At 42.5% G+C, this 15,785-nt stretch overlaps 1 protein-coding gene across 4 annotated transcripts in view; it reads right to left on the bottom strand.

Annotated features, from left to right (window-relative positions):
• The window catches only part of UBN1 (ubinuclein 1), a 39,383-nt gene that overhangs the window by 9,474 nt on the left and 14,124 nt on the right, over positions 1–15,785 (bottom strand). For all 4 annotated transcript variants that reach the window (XM_032397662.1, XM_032397664.1, XM_032397665.1 and 1 more), the window contains 5 exons: positions 10,836–10,906; positions 9,442–9,571; positions 9,147–9,265; positions 8,784–8,912; positions 8,452–8,598 (listed from right to left, as the gene is read on the bottom strand). In XM_032397662.1, the coding sequence (XP_032253553.1) occupies positions 8,452–8,598; positions 8,784–8,912; positions 9,147–9,265; positions 9,442–9,571; positions 10,836–10,906 (596 nt within the window). The remainder of the gene's footprint in view (positions 1–8,451; positions 8,599–8,783; positions 8,913–9,146; positions 9,266–9,441; positions 9,572–10,835; positions 10,907–15,785) is intronic.

Genomic DNA, 15,785 nt, shown 5'->3' with positions numbered 1-15,785 from the left:
TCCAAGTATCGGGAATCTTTGCCCTGATTGCTGACTGCTGCTTTTCATCACAGAGATGCAGACAAAGAGGTGGGCAGCCACTGCTGTCAACCTCCCACCCCTGCCCACACCACCCACCTGTGGCAGGCCCTTGCCCCTCTGGCTGAGGTGACTTCCAGGGGATTTGAAAAACTGGTGCCCTTTTCCCCTCCTTCACTGTTCACTTTCCCACTTTCAGGAGACAGATATTAAGAAACAGACCATTCAAAACAACTGCGTATACGGGGAAAAATGAGAAAGTGAGTATATGTGCCCAAGGAAGGGTTCAGACAAGACCTGGGAAGACATTAAGTTTACACTGCAGGCTGCTCCCAGGCACAGAGACCGCCCACAACCTTCGCAAAAACAAAAACAATATACAGAATGGGGGCCATAGTTAACAATACTGTATTGCATGTTCAAAAGTTGCGGAGGGAGTCAATCTTTTTTTTTAAAAAAAAACATTTTACTTATGAGAGAGAGAGGAGAGAGAGAGAAAGAGAGCACGAATGTGGGGGGGAAGCAGAGGGAGAGGGAGAAGCAGACTCCCCACTGCGCAAGGAGCCAGATGAGGAACTCGATCCCAGGACCCTGGGATCATGACCTGAGCCAAAGGCAGATGCTTAACCGACTGAGCCACCCAGGCATCCTTTTTTGTTGTTTTTTTTTAAGTAGGCTCCAACGTAGGGCTTGAACTCATGACCCTGAGATCAAGACCTGAGCTGAGATCAAGAGTCAGACGCTAAACCAACTGAGCCACCAACGTGCCCCTAAGAGAGTCAATCTTAAAAAGTTCTCGTCAGGGCACCTGGGTGGCTCAGTCGGTTAAGTGCCTACCTTCGGCTCAGGTCATGATCCCAGGGTCCTGGGATTGAGTTCTGCATCAGGCTCCCTGCTCAGCGGGGAGTCTGCTTCTCCCCCTCCCTCTAGCCCTCCCCCCTGCTCGTGCTCTCTGCCTAATAAATAAAAATCTTAAAAAAAAAGTTCTCATCAAAAGAAAAATTGTAACTATGTGAGATGATGGATGATCCCTAGATTTACTGTAGTAAGCATTTCACAACACATACAAATATCAAACCATTATGTTGTACACCTGAAACTAATGTTATATGTCAATTATATCTCCAAAAAAACCAAGCAATAAAAACAATAACAAACAAAAAGTAAACCCTGGGGAAGTGAGAGAATCTGATTTCTAGAGTTACCACATTCAATTCAAATGTCCAGTGCTCCACACACATGCATAGAAAAAAATCATAAGGCATACAAACAAACAGGAAAGTATGGGCCATTCAAGGGAAAAAATACCCAGAAACTCTTCCTGAAAAAGACCTAATGGCAAATACACTAGACAAAGACTTTAAAACAATGATCTTACAGATGCTCAAAGAACTACAGGAAGATGTAGATAAAGTAAAAAAAGAATATGTGAACAAAATGGAAATACCAATAAAGAGACGGAAAACCTAAAAAGAAATTAAGAAATTCTGGAGCTTTTAAGTGCAGTAACTGAAATGAAAAATTCCTTGGAGATGTTCAAACACAGATGTGAGCGAACAGAGGATAATGGAAATCAAGTCTGAGGAACAGAGAGAAAAAAGACGGAAGAAAAGTGAACAGAGCAGAGGGATGTGTGGGACACCACCTGCTGTAGAAGTCCCAGGAGAAGAGAGGGCAGAAAGGGCAGAGAGAGCAGTGGAAGAAATACGGCTAAAAACCCCCCAATGAAAAAGATGAACATAAACATCCAAGATGCTCAATGAACTCCAAGATGAACCCCACACAGAGAAACATTGTCATCAAACTTTTAAAACACAAAGACAGAATCTTGAAAGCCCAAGGGGAGAAGTAAAATCATCACATAAAATTATCAACAGATTTCTCATCAGAAAAGTTGGAGGCCAGAAGATAGTGGGCTAATATATCCAAAGTGCTAAAAGAAAAGGTCCAACAAGAATCATATATCCAGCAAAACTGTCCTTCAGAAGTGGGGGATATATGAAGATACTCCCAGATGGACAAGGGCTGAAGGACATCGTGACCACTGGACTGCCCTGCAGGAAATGCTCAAGGGCACCCTGTGAGGTTACATAAAAAGGACACCAGACAGTACTTAAAAGTCATGTGAAGAAATAAGGATCTCAAAAAAGGAAATACAAGGGCAATTATAAAAGCTAGTTTTCTCAGGGTGCCCAGGTGGCTCAGATGGTTAAGTGATTGACTCTTGATTTCAGCTCAGGTCATGATCTCAGGGTCATGAGATCGAACCCTGCATCAGGCTCCACACTCCGTGCAGAATCTGCTTGAGATTCTCTCTCCCTCTCCCTCTGCCCCTCCCCCTGCACATGTGTGGGCGCATGTGCTCTCTCTCGCGTGCGCTAATAAAATAAATCTTTAAAAAAACAAGCTAGTATTCTCCTAACAGTGGTTCGTAACTGAACTTTTCATTTTCTACATGATTTAAGAGACTAATACATTTAAAGAAAAAAACAGCAATTATTAGTGTAAAAGCTAGTATTACTGTAACTTTAGTTTGTAACTCCGAATCTTGTTTTCTACATAATTTAAGACACTAATGCATTTTTAAAATTATTAGCTAATGTTTTGGGGCACACAATCTCTAAAAATGTAATTTTGTGACCTCAGCAACCAAAGTGGGGACAGAACTATAAGGGAGCAGCGCCTTTTTTTTAGATAAATAGATAGATAGATAGATAAATATTTATTTATTTACTTATTTGACAGAAAGAGACAGAGAGAGAGAGGGAACACAAGCAGGGGAAGTGGGAGAGGGAGAAGCAGGCTTCCCACTGAGCAGGGAGCCCTATGCAGGGCTCGATCCCAGGACCCTGGGATCATGACCTGAGCCAAAGGCAGATGCTTAACTACTGAGCTACCCAGGCGCCCAGAGAGCAGCGCTTTTATAGGTCATTGAACTTATAGAAGCAAGCCCTTCCTTTATCAGTAATTAATTTAAATATGAATGGATTAAACTTTCCAATCAAAACAAAGATTGGCAGAATGGATAAACACACATGATCCAACTCAATGCTGTCTATAAGGAACTCACTTGAGACCCAAAGACAAACACATTGAAGGCAAAAGGATGGAAGAAGATATTCCACACAAATAATAACCACAGAGAGCAGGGGAGGCCATGCTGATATAAGACAAAATACACTTTAAATCAAGAAAGATTACAAGACAAAGAAGGACATATTAATAAAAACTTCAAAACAGCAAGAAGATATAATAATTATAACCATTCCTATACTGGAAGCAAAAACTGACAGAAGTAAAAGGAGAAATGGACAATTCTACAATAGGAGACTTCAGTACCCCACTCACAATAATGGATAGAACACCAGACATAAGACAAATAAGACAGTAGAAAACTTAACACAGTAAACCAACTAGATCTAACAACATACACAGAACACTCTACCCAACAACAGAATCACATTCTTCTCAAGTGCATATAGGACATTTCCCAAGACAGACCATATGTTAGGTCACGAATTAAGTCTCAAGAGATTTAAAAAGATAAGAGGCACCTGGGTGGCTCAGTCGGTTAAGCGTCTACCTTCGGCTCAGGTCATGATCCGGGGTCCTGGGATCCAGTCCCCCATCGGGCTCCCTGCTCAGCAGGGAGTCTGCTTGTCCCTCTCCCTCTACACCCCTCCTCACTGCTCATGCTCTCTCTCTCAAATAAATAAAATCTTAAAAAAAAGAAAGATTTAGGGCGCCTGGGTGGCTCAGTTGGTTAAGCGACTGCCTTCGGCTCAGGTCATGATCCTGGAGTCCCGGGATCGAGTCCCGCATCGGGCTCCCTGCTCGGCAGGGAGCCTGCTTCTCCCTCTGACCCTCCCCCCTCTCATGTGCTCTCTCTGTCTCATTCTCTCTCTCTCAAATAAATAAATAAAATCTTTAAAAAAAAAAAAAAAAAAAGAAAGATTTAAAAAGATAGACACCATACAAAGTATCTTCTCTGACCACAGAGGATATAGTTACAAATTAGTAGTATGAGTGAAACTGAAAAATACACAAAATTGTGGAAATTAACCAACATACTTCTTAAACAATCAATGAATCAAAGAAAAAAATCACAAAGGAAACTAGAAAATACTTAAAGATGAATGAAAATGAAAACACAATATACCAAAACTTATGATACAAAGGATGCAAAGGGAGTACTTACAGCTATCAACATTTACATTGTAAAAAACAAATCTCAAATCAACAACCTAACTCTACAACTTAAGGAACTAGAAAAAGAATAAGTTAAACCTAAAGAAAGTAGAAGGAAGGAAATACAGATTAGAGCATAGGTAAATAAAACAGAATAAACCAACAGAGAAAAATCAGTAAGAGCAAAAGTTGGTTCTTCGAAAACATCAACACAATTGACAAACCTTTAGCTAGATGGACTAATAATGTTCAAGAGAATACTCAAATTACCAAAATCAGGAAAGAAAGTGGGGACGTTACTACTGATTCTACAATAAAAAAGGATTCTAAGAGAGTACTATGAACAACGGCACACAACAAATTGGATTACCTAGTTGAAATGGACAAATTCCTACAAACACAAAACCTACTAAGACTTTCTCTATTTCCCAAAGAAATACAAAATCTGACTAGACTTGTAACTAGTGAGGGGACTGAATCAGTTATCAAAAATCTCCTGACAAAGGAAAGACCTGGACCTGATAATGGCTTCATGGGTGGATTCAACCAAATACGTAAAGCACTACTACCAATCCTTCTCAAACTTTTCCAAAAAACTGAAGAGGAAAGACTTACAAATTCATTCTATGAAGCCAGCATCACCCTGATACCAAAACCAGGCAAAGACACCACAAGAAAATTACAGACCAATATCCCCTATTAACACTGATGCAAAACTCCCCAACAACTACTAGCAAACAGGATTCAGGAGAATATTAAAAACATTATACATCATGACCAAGTGAGGTTTTTGGGTTTTTTTTAAAGATTTTATTTATTTATTGAGAGAGAGAGAGCTCACGAGGGGGGGAGGGGTTTAGGGAGAAGCAGGCTCCCCACTGAGCAGGGAGCCCGATGGGGGACTCAATCCCAGGACCCTGGGAACATGACCTGAGCCGAAGGCAGACGCTTAACCGACTGAGCCACCCAGGTGCCCACAACCAAGTGAGATTTATGCTTGGAATGCAAGGGTGATTCAACATATGAAAACTGATCAGTGTAATATGCCACATCAACAGAATGAAGGAAAAAAACCCCACATGATCATTTCAATTGATGCAGAAAAAGCAAAGGACAAAATTCCACACCCTGTCATGATAAAAACACTCAACAAACTAGAAACAGGAATACCTCCACATAATAAAAGCCAAATATGAACCCCCCCCCCCCCCCCCCCAAAAAAAAAAAACCAAAAAAAAAAAAAAAAACAAAACCCCCAAAAAAAAAAAACCAAAAATGACCCCCCCCCCCCCCCCCAGGGAACATCATAATGGGAAATGAAGCATTTCCTCTAAGATCAGGAACAAGGTAAGAATGCAGGCTTTCACCACTTCTATTCAACCTAGTACTATGAGTTCTAACCATAGCAGTTAGGCAAGAGAGAGAAACAAAAGGCATCCAAATTGGAAAGGAGAAGGTGAGCCCTGTTTGCAGATATGATTTTTTATTTAGAAAACTGTAAAGATTCCAAAAAATTTTAGAATGAATTTTGCAAAGTAGCAAGATACAAAATCAACACACACAAAAATGAGTTGTATTTCTGTACATGAAAAATGAACAATCTAAAAGGAAATTACAAAAATAATTCTATTCATAACAGCATCAAAAGAAAAAAAAACAAAAACAGAAAAGCTTAGGAATTAACCTCATCAAGGACCTAAGAGACTTGTACAGTGAAAATGACAAAACATTACTGAACGACATAAATAAATGGAAACAACCCATCATGGACTGGACAACTTAATATTATTGAATTGTAATCTCAGTACTACCCAAAGCAATCTACAGATTCAATGCTATCGCTAGCAAAATCCTAATGTGTTTTTTGCAGAAATAGAAAAACCCATCCTAAAATTCGTATGGATTTTCAAGGGACCCTGAATAGCCAAAATAATCTTGAAAAAGAATAAAGCTGGAGAATCACACTTCCTGATTTCAAAACGTACTACAAAGCCACAGTAATCCAAACAGTGTGTTATTGACATAAAGGCAGACACAAAGACCAATGCAAGAGGACAGAGAGCCCAGAAATAAAACCCTCACACGTGTGGTCAAATGATTTTTGACAAAGGTGCAAAGACCAATAAAAGAAGGACAGTCTTTTCAACAGATGGTGCTGCGAAACCTAGATACCACATGCAAAAAACTGAAGTTGGACCCTTAACGCCATATACAAAAATTAACTCAGCTTCATGACACGGGATCTGACAATTATATCTCAGATATGACACCAAAGGTACAGGCAACAAAAAGTACACAAATTGGACTTCATTAAATTTAAAAATTTTGTGCACCAAAAGATATTATCCACAGAGTAAAAAGGCAACTCACAAAATGGGAGAAAATATTTGGAAACCACATCTGTTAAGGGTGTCAAGGATTAATATCCAGAATACAAAAAGAACTCCTGAAACTCAACAATGAAACAAATTAACCCAATTCAAAAATGGGTGAACGCGGCGCCTGGGTGGCTCAGACCTTTAAGCGTCTGCCTTCGGCTCAGGTCATGATCCCAAGGTCCTGGGATCGAGCCCGCCATCGGGCTCCCTGCTCCGCGGGAAGCCTGCTTCTCCCTCTCCCACTCCCCCTGCTTGTGTTCCCTCTCTCACTGTGTCTCTCTGTCAAATAAATAAAATCTTAAAAAAAATAAAAAATAAATAAAAAATGGGTGAAGGACTTGAATAGACATTTCAAAAAGATACATAAATGGCTCATTAGTACATGAAAAGATGCTCAACACCACTGACCACTAGGAAAATTCAAATCAAATCTACAGGGAGATATCAGCTCAGGTCCATTACAGTGGCTACCATCAAAAACCCAGAAAACGTCGAGTACTGGCAGAACGTAGGCAAATTGGAACCCTTGTGCACTGCTGGTGGAAATGCAAAATGACACAGCCACTATGGAAATCATTGATGGTTCCTCAAAAAATTAAACATACAATTATCACATGATCCAGCAATTCCACTTCTAGGCATACACACAAAAGAACTGAAAGCAGGGTGTTGAAGAGGTATTTGTACACCCAAGTTCATAACAGCATTATTCACAATAGCTAAAATATGGAAACCTAAGTATCAACAGATTTGTGGATAAGCAAAATGTCTTCTATACATACAACGGAATATTATTCTGCCTTAAAAAAGAAGCAATTCTGTAATGTGTAATATAGACAAATCCTTGAGGATATTACACTAAGTGAAATAAGCCAGTTACACAAAGACAAATTCTGTATGATTCCACTTCTATGAGGTACTCAGAGGAGTCAAAATCATAGACAGAAAGTAGAACAGTGGTCAGAGAATCTGAGGGGTGGGATATGTGAAGTTATTGTTTAATGGGTACAGAGTTTCAGTTTTGTAAGATCAAAAGAGTTATGGAAATGGATGGTGATGGTTGCACAACAATGTAAAGGTATTTAAAACCACTGACGGGGCGCCTGGGTGGCTCAGTCAGTTAAGCGGCTGCCTTCAGCTCGGGTCATGATCCCAGAGTCCTGGGATCGAGCCCCACGTCCGGCTCCCTGCTCAGCGGGGAGCCTGCTCCTCCCTCTGCCTGCCGCTCCCCTCGTTTGTGCTCTCTGTCAAATAAATAAATAAAATCTTTAAAAAAAAAACCACTGACCTATGCACCTAAAAATGGTTAAGATGGTAAATTTTATGTAAAGTCTATTTTCCCACAGTGGGGGCGGGGGGAAGAGCACTAGCTCCAGCCAGCTTTCCTGCCTGTGGATGGCAGCTGTAGTCCATTCACCTGAGCCACGTAACATGGAAGGTCAGGACTTAACTCCAATAAGCAGTCAGCCTGCTACTCGAAAATGAGACTTCTGTTCAGAACAGGAAGATGTTTCCAAGATGAATCTACCTCTCAACTTCTACGAGGAGCCATTATCTCAAAACAGGTAAGGGCAGACTGAGGTGAGAAGAGCATGCCCCAACCAGGAGCTGAAGTGTGACAAAGAATGACAAAGACAAAAACCCCACAGATAACTTCCCTCTTCAAAGGAAGAATAAGAGCCATTCCCAGCAACCATACACCGCCCGGCTACTCTAGTAAGATGGGGGTTGAGTCAGCTAGATGGTGACCTCCTGAGGGATGGGACCCTGTTGGCCTGGCACAACAGAAGCACTCAAATATTTCTTTACCGCCAGAATGCTCCACCTCCTCACCACATGGACCATACTGGCTGCTCACGGCCCTCACCTGGCTTGCATCCAGCCTTTGGGCCACAGAGGTTTGACCTCAGCATCCAGAAAGGCCTTCACATAGTCCTCCCAAGACTGGGTCCTGTTGTTCCTCTCCAGATCGTAGCTCTCCAGCTTTATCCTCACCACGTGGCAGAGCAGCTCCCTGAGGGGCAGAGACAAGTCAAAAACTTCAAACTACCCCAAATGCTTCTTTCAAGGTTTCAATCATGTGCTTTCAGCAGCCCTGATTAAAGTAAATGATTCTAACCTTCATTAGAAACACAGGAACATGCTCAGACACTGGCCCCACAAACCCTCCAATGAGGCAAGGTCCCAGTTTGGGCACACCTGATTTCATCATTCCACTGGAACTTCTTCCGGGGTCCCATTATCCTCCTGCCCCCCTTTTCCTCATCTTCTTCCTCATCAGAGCACATCCGCTCCCTCTGCTCCTTGTCCTTCTCCTCTTCCAGCATCCTATAGTGTGAATAGGACCAATGGGACCCTAAAGTCACCACCATGGAAGAACTACTTCCTCCCATATCCACCACCTCCCCCCTGCCCAAAGCCCCACCCCGGGCTTCTAAGAGAAGGTGAAAATGCTGCAGAAGAGCCAAGAGTCTCATTCACAAATGTAATAATGGGGGGGGAAAAAAAGAAAGAGAAGCGGCAAGAGGATAATGTCACGTGAGAGCCAGGAGACACACTTACTTAGCGACCTTGGCTTGTGTGTGTGCCTGGCATTCATCCTGGTACTTGGCCATCTGCTCTGGCATTGCCCTTCCAATGGCTTCCTTAAGCTTCTGGAGAGGCTCCTTCAGACGCCCCCCCTGCAGAGAGCAGCACATATCCTAAGACTGGTTTATGCATCACTCCTTATATTGAGGATACACTACTGGAATAATCGCACGAAGGCAGGACAACTGCAGATGTGGCATCTGTGAAGACTCAGTCACCCTCTCCGCTGGGCCCTGAAGCCAAGGGACTCCACTCCACAGTCACCCACCTGTTCGTAGAGGTGAAGTTTCCGAGCACGTTTGACCAGGGTGTCCTTGCTGCAGGGCAGGAATGAAGCAAGATAGGCATACACCCCAGAACGGATTTGGCTACTCAGCTCCCGAGTTTGCACCTCTATGCTGAAGAACAGAACAGAGTCATCAAGAGCCTGCAGCTCCCTGGAGCTCCTCTCATCATGAGGTCATCCTACTGCAGAGAGGAAAACTAAGAGCCAACAATAGATCAAACCTTATGCTGTCGGTCATGCAATGTAACTGAGTGACCAGTGCAACAGATCCCCAGCAGTCGCCAAATCAGAACTCCCACACCTGACGAACTTGGCTAGGTACGGAAGCTCAAGACCCTCAGGTCAAAGACAAGACCAACTCAAAAGTAGTCAGGAAAACAGAACCCAAGAGAACAAGCTCTGAAGTACTAAATTTCACATAAGAGCTTTCAAAATGAAAGTGATTGAGTTACTTCCTGTAGACAGGAAATACCTTCCAACAGCGTTTCCTTTTTTCCAGTTCTATCCCTAATAAGGAGGTCAGGGAAATCCTCATCCCTCCAGTGTCCCCATCTAAATGAGCAGAAAAATATTTGTCTTCAATCCTTTGAGTTCTCTGTATTTGGCATGCTCCAGCACGCTATTGTTGACACAAATCTCTCATGTGTGCTGACCCTCAGGTGCTCTCTATAGTCCAGGCTTCCTGACCCAGGAGGCCAATCCCCATCCTGGTCATTTGCTAGAATATTCCCAAGCCTTGACAACTGTTCTTACATGTGCAAAATCCTCACTTGCTGAGCACAAGCTTCCTCTGCTAAATAATACAACAGAGAGAAAGCTGGCAAAGCTGGAAGGCAGGATACTAAGAACCTGGTTTGGGTTTATATGTGCAGTTTTTTTTTTTTTGCTTTTTAATCTACTTCATACAGTGCAACATCTCAGAGGTTCAGGTATCCTGGAGAAGAGCCACGAGATGGTATTTATATACCCTGCCCTTGGGAGAAGTGAGAGTGAAAAGAGAATGATCCCAGGAGAGCAGGCTCCGGCGGCTGCACCAAGTTATCTCTTACTTTTCTGGATTCTCAAAGACAGGCAAGCAACACTTTTTCTCTCTCTCATCTCATACTTGCAAGAAATCCTCTTCCAACTGGCCATGATTGTTATAACAGTGTTCTAATAACACCTGCTGCCTAAGGTTACTTAAGGTCTATCATTTCTTGGAGACAAATATTTGGTGTAGCCACCCCCGCTTTTAAAAAAATAAATAAATAAACAATAAAAACCATTTTTTCTCTCATAAGTGGTCATCGTTAATGTAGTTCAATCAATGCTCATTTCCCCAGCCTGCTCAAGCCAGGCATGGTAACAGCAGATGCTCGGAAACAAAAGATACTCACTCTAAGAGGGTGCCATTAACATCTTGGGTGAAGAACTTCTGTCTGCTCTCTCCTTCAGCAGCTCTGGCAGCCTGGTTCACAGCAGACAGTAACATCCGTTAGTGCACTTTCCCCACACCGACCACAAACACCCACAGGCACAAGACCAGTCAGTCCCTACAGAACACCTGTCGATTCGATAAAATCCTCACTGTGCCCTTCCCTACTCAGCCCTAATCCCAGATTAAGTTCACATATGATCACTATATACTCCACAACTGGTATATCCAGCTTTTTTCAAATGCTACTAAAGCATCTATGGACTGTCATTCTTCCCAGGACTTGAAATGACAGTCACATAAAAGAAAATCATAGCGTCAAAGCAATCAGGAGGCATTTGGTTCAACCAGCTAGTTAACTCCTGTGAATGGCAGTCTGTCACCTCAACTGTGAGTTGGTATTTCCATACGTCTACAATATAAAAACAATTAAGAACTTCAACAAAACCGCAAAATTCAAAGGTCTTTATCCCCCCTCACCCCTAAATAATAATAAAGTGCTGCTTTAGCATTTACAGACATTGTAATTTTTGGGAAATTCACAATCTACTTAGAGTGTATCACAAACTCTATGACCCAGACCATTTGAACTACTAACACACCTTCCTACCTATTGACACAAGTAGCAGCGCAGGCTACTGTACAGTCTTTTGCTTCCCATGAGAACACAATCAGCACCCTGGATGGCAGCCAAGGCACTGAGTGCAGAAGTCAGGAAAGCAATCACGGCAAAAGTCTGCACCACTGGTTCTCATATTCAGCTGCATATTGGAATTACCTGGCAGCTTTCCCCACCCTTGACCCATCACATCAGAATCTCTGGGGATGAGGCCCAGGAATCTGTTTTTCTTTCTTTTTTTTTTTTTTTTTTAAAGATTTTATTTATTTGACAGAGAGAGACACAGCAAGAGAGGGAACACAAGCAGGGGGAGTGGGAGAGGGAGAAGCAGGCTTCCTGCGGAGCAGGGAGCCCGATGCGGGGCTTGATCCCAGGACCCTGGGATCATGACCTGAGCCGAAGGCAGACGCTTAACGACTGAGCCACCCAGGCGCCCCAGGAATCTGTTTCTTTAAAAGGTAACTCTAAAGTGCAGAGGGAAGTGAGAACCACTGATCTAAACCCAAGAGCTGCTGGTCCAAAGGCTTTAGGCAAAAATAAAGTATCTAAAATCAGGCTTGATATAGAATAATGACCACAAACAAAGGCAGTAAGATGATTGTCTAAAACAATCAACCCTGATCAAGCCCTCAGACTGTAGGCACTGAGAACCACCCTCCACTTTCCCATCACCCGATTTGCCTTCCCTCACCGTATCCTCTGGGTCCTTTTCCTACCTCTGCTCCCTCTCCATCTTCTCCATTAACTCCTTAAATAGAGATGGAGCCCAAAGTTCTATCTAGAACTACCTTCTCCTAATACTTTCTTCTCCTTCACAGCTTTGAAATAACACATAATGCCCATAGATCTCTCAAATCTAAATCTCTAGCCCTATACCCTTTTTTCTAAGCTCTGGGTTAGAATTTCCAATTACTTCTGTGAATGGATGATCCTCTGGTATGGACACTCAACTTACCCAAGACCAAACCCATTAGCTTCTGCTCCTACTTCTGTGTTCCCTACTTCTAATAACTATACTCCATCCTCCTGAAATCCTTCCACTCCCTTCTTTAAAACCCTTAGGTAGCTCTCTCCAAGCCCAGAATCAAATCCAAACTCCTTTATGTGGCATTTATGATTCTCCAGGATCTGGCCCCAGCCAGCCACTCCAGCTCCCATCCCCTACCACACTCCAGGGGGTCCCCACCATCCAACAACTCAACAACTCCTTGTCCATCCCCAGCTCTATGCCGTGCCTTCCTATAAGACCATCTCACCACTGAGCCTGGCCAAGTCTATTGCCTCCAGTCTGATTCCTATGTACCTCAAGGAGCTTCTGTCTTACCTCCTCAAAGCTGGCTGTTCACCTGACCATCTGCTTGACCACCCAAACATCACAGAGCTTACCTCATTCTGCTCTGTCCTACAGCCAGATGTTTACATATCTACTGGTCCATTTACAAAACAAGCTCATGGAGAACAAGAACTGAATCTTATTTGTCAATATACTTCCCACAGCTGCCTATCACATAACAGAGCTTAATAAGTGTTGCCTGAGTGAATGCATGAAGGAAAAACAGGTGTTACTGAAAGAATGCAACCAGAGGAAGAAAGTTTGGAACTGACAAACAGAACTTGCAGAAGATACGCAAAACTCAAGCTTCTGCAGACCCCGGAGGGAGGGAGGAAGTGCAAAGGCCCAGGATGAAAGGGGGTGAAATGGACGGATGGAAATGAAATAAAGGCATGACTTTTAATCCATTCACCTGCCAATTTCTTACATTTTCAGAAGGATTCAGAATTCTTGGCACTTCTAATGTACTAAGAGTATGATTTTAGTTTGAGAGAAAATAAAACTGAGTCATTCTTTTGCTTAAGCTTACACATTGCTACTTACAAGATCCAGAAGCACTTCCATATTAATTCAATCTGATTACTTTAACATGTATTTCAAATGCCCCAGTTTGTCAGACCTATCAACAAGCTCAGGTTTCCATTCAAATTTTATTTTTAGATATCAGCCAGTTCCTCCAATGCGTCAGAGGCTTTCTGGCTATATACTTTTTAAGAAGATTTTTTTCTGATGCCTTTTCAATTGTGTAGACAATTATCTCTGAGGGTCTGGTTTTATACTGAGATAATTAATCAAGTGCTATATATATATATATATTTTTTTTTAAATACTTTGAGAGAGGGGCGCCTGGGTGGCTCAGTCGATAAGCGTCTACCTTCGGCTTGGGTCATGATCCCGGAGTCCTAGGATCGAGCCCCGCATGGGGCTCCCCTGCTCGTGAGAAGCCTGCTTCTCCCTCTCCCACTCCCTCTGCTTGTGTTCCCTCTCTGTCTCTCTCTGTCAAAAAAAAAAAATAAATAAATAAATAAATAATACTTTGAGAGAGAAACAAAGAGACAGAGAGTGCGTGAACAGGAAGAGGAGCAGAGGGCAAGAAGCAGACTCCCAGCTGAGCATGGAGCCTGACGTGGGGCTCAATCTTACAACGCTGAGATCATGACCTGAGCCAAAACCAAGAGTCAGATGCTCAACCGACTAGCCACGCAGGCGCCACTTAAGTGTTGTATTTTTAAATAAATCTAATTAAAAGAACAATCAGATTTATATCTGATAGTCTTCCACAAATAAGTGAGGCTCCTCAACCCTAAGAAGAGACACCCTTGCCTAAGGAGTTGTATAAATTGATCAATCCTAGATTAATTAGGCAATGAAGTTAAACCAAACAGCCCAATCATGCTGATTTATAATAGTTTCAACAGCCCTTTAATAAGCTGTTTTAATTATAAGAAAAGCCACTTACAGCCTCTTAGCACCTAAATCAGAACCTTATATACTGTACCTGTTTTTGCTGGTATGATTTTCTTTTTAGAAAAGATCAAACAGGTTAGTTTTTTGGGTTTTTTTCTTTTTCTCCTTGGATCCAGGTCTCCCTGGATTTGTGATGTAGGAGTTCTAAGTCTATAGGAGGGTAAGCTGTGAGCAGGTAGATTAGAGGAGTGGGTGACATGGGGTTTCTGTTTCTTTTCTTTCCTCAGTATTGTTCCCATTTTATGCTTGAGTCAACAGACCTGGGTCATCTGTATGGACCAAGAGGAGTAGTTGCCAAACTACATCAAGACAAATAACCTTGGGGGGGGGGGGGGGGGGCAACACACCTGAACTTTCCACCAACCAAGACAAAAGGCACAATCAAGAATATTAACTGCAGACAGGGTAAGGCCATCAAATCAAACCCCTGGATTCCTTGGGGTCTATAAAAATGTACAGTACAAGGGAACAGGAAATGAAAAACAGGCTAACATAAGAAACAGTGACCATTGCTTGGGCATCCACCAAGGCGGCCCTCTTGGGATACCTCTTTAACATATGTAAGTTTTCAAAGTTTTAAGCATCACATCTAGTTAGAAGGTAAATCTAATTTTTGCTTCCCACAGCAAATATTAATCCCTAAGGGATGAATACATATCAGATTAGAATCTTTTTAGGAAATGTGGTAGATGGCAAACAGGACTTCAGATCCCTTCCCTCCCAGTACATGCATTCTGCCACAAGGAGGTGGCCTCTAATTTCCCAAACCTCCAAACTGGTTTGCTCTTGCGACTTGCTTTACCAATAGAGTGGGAGAAGTGATGTGAACACACAACTTCTATGGCTAGATCTTATGGGCCTTGCAGCTTCCACCTTCATTCTCTTGAAATGTTGCCCTGAAACTGCCATACCCTGAAGAAACCCAGGATCAAAGATCAGAGGAGGGAGGGGACAGACGTCTCAGCCGTCCCAGCACCCAGCCAACTTGCCAGCTGAACGCAGCCACAAGAGTGAACCAAGCAGGACCAGAAGAGGAACTGCCCAGCCACCCAGAGTCAGGAGAAATGAATTGCTCTTTGAAGCCCTAAGATTTGGGCAGTTTTCTAGATAACAGTAGAAACTGATACACTTATCATCATCTAGGGCCAAAATTTTAAATGTAAACAAGCTTATAAAGAAGAGGAAAAAAGATAATAAGGGGAGTGAAAAATAAAGTGAGAAACACATAACACTACTAACATTACAGTTATTTAATTTAAATTTTAGGTTTAATTTAAATTTTAAAAACAAAATGTCCAGTTTAAGACTGAGGACAGGGCTCCTTATTAAGGATTGAAATATCCATGGGTGACTTTTGGAATTCCCCTGGGAAGAATAGTTTTCCCAGCAGATTCTCAGAGAGGTATGGGTTTAGAGCACTTGTGCACACATGTGGGAGGCTCCAAGTACCCAAGTACAGGCCCTGGTGGGAATGGAGCCCCTGGGGATCCTTT

This window comes from Phoca vitulina, unplaced genomic scaffold (assembly GCF_004348235.1).
Source record: "Phoca vitulina isolate PV1807 unplaced genomic scaffold, GSC_HSeal_1.0 scaffold102, whole genome shotgun sequence".
Classification (NCBI taxonomy): domain Eukaryota; kingdom Metazoa; phylum Chordata; class Mammalia; order Carnivora; family Phocidae; genus Phoca; species Phoca vitulina.
Note: the sequence above shows the minus strand (reverse complement) of the source record. Positions and strands in the feature narration are given on the sequence as shown.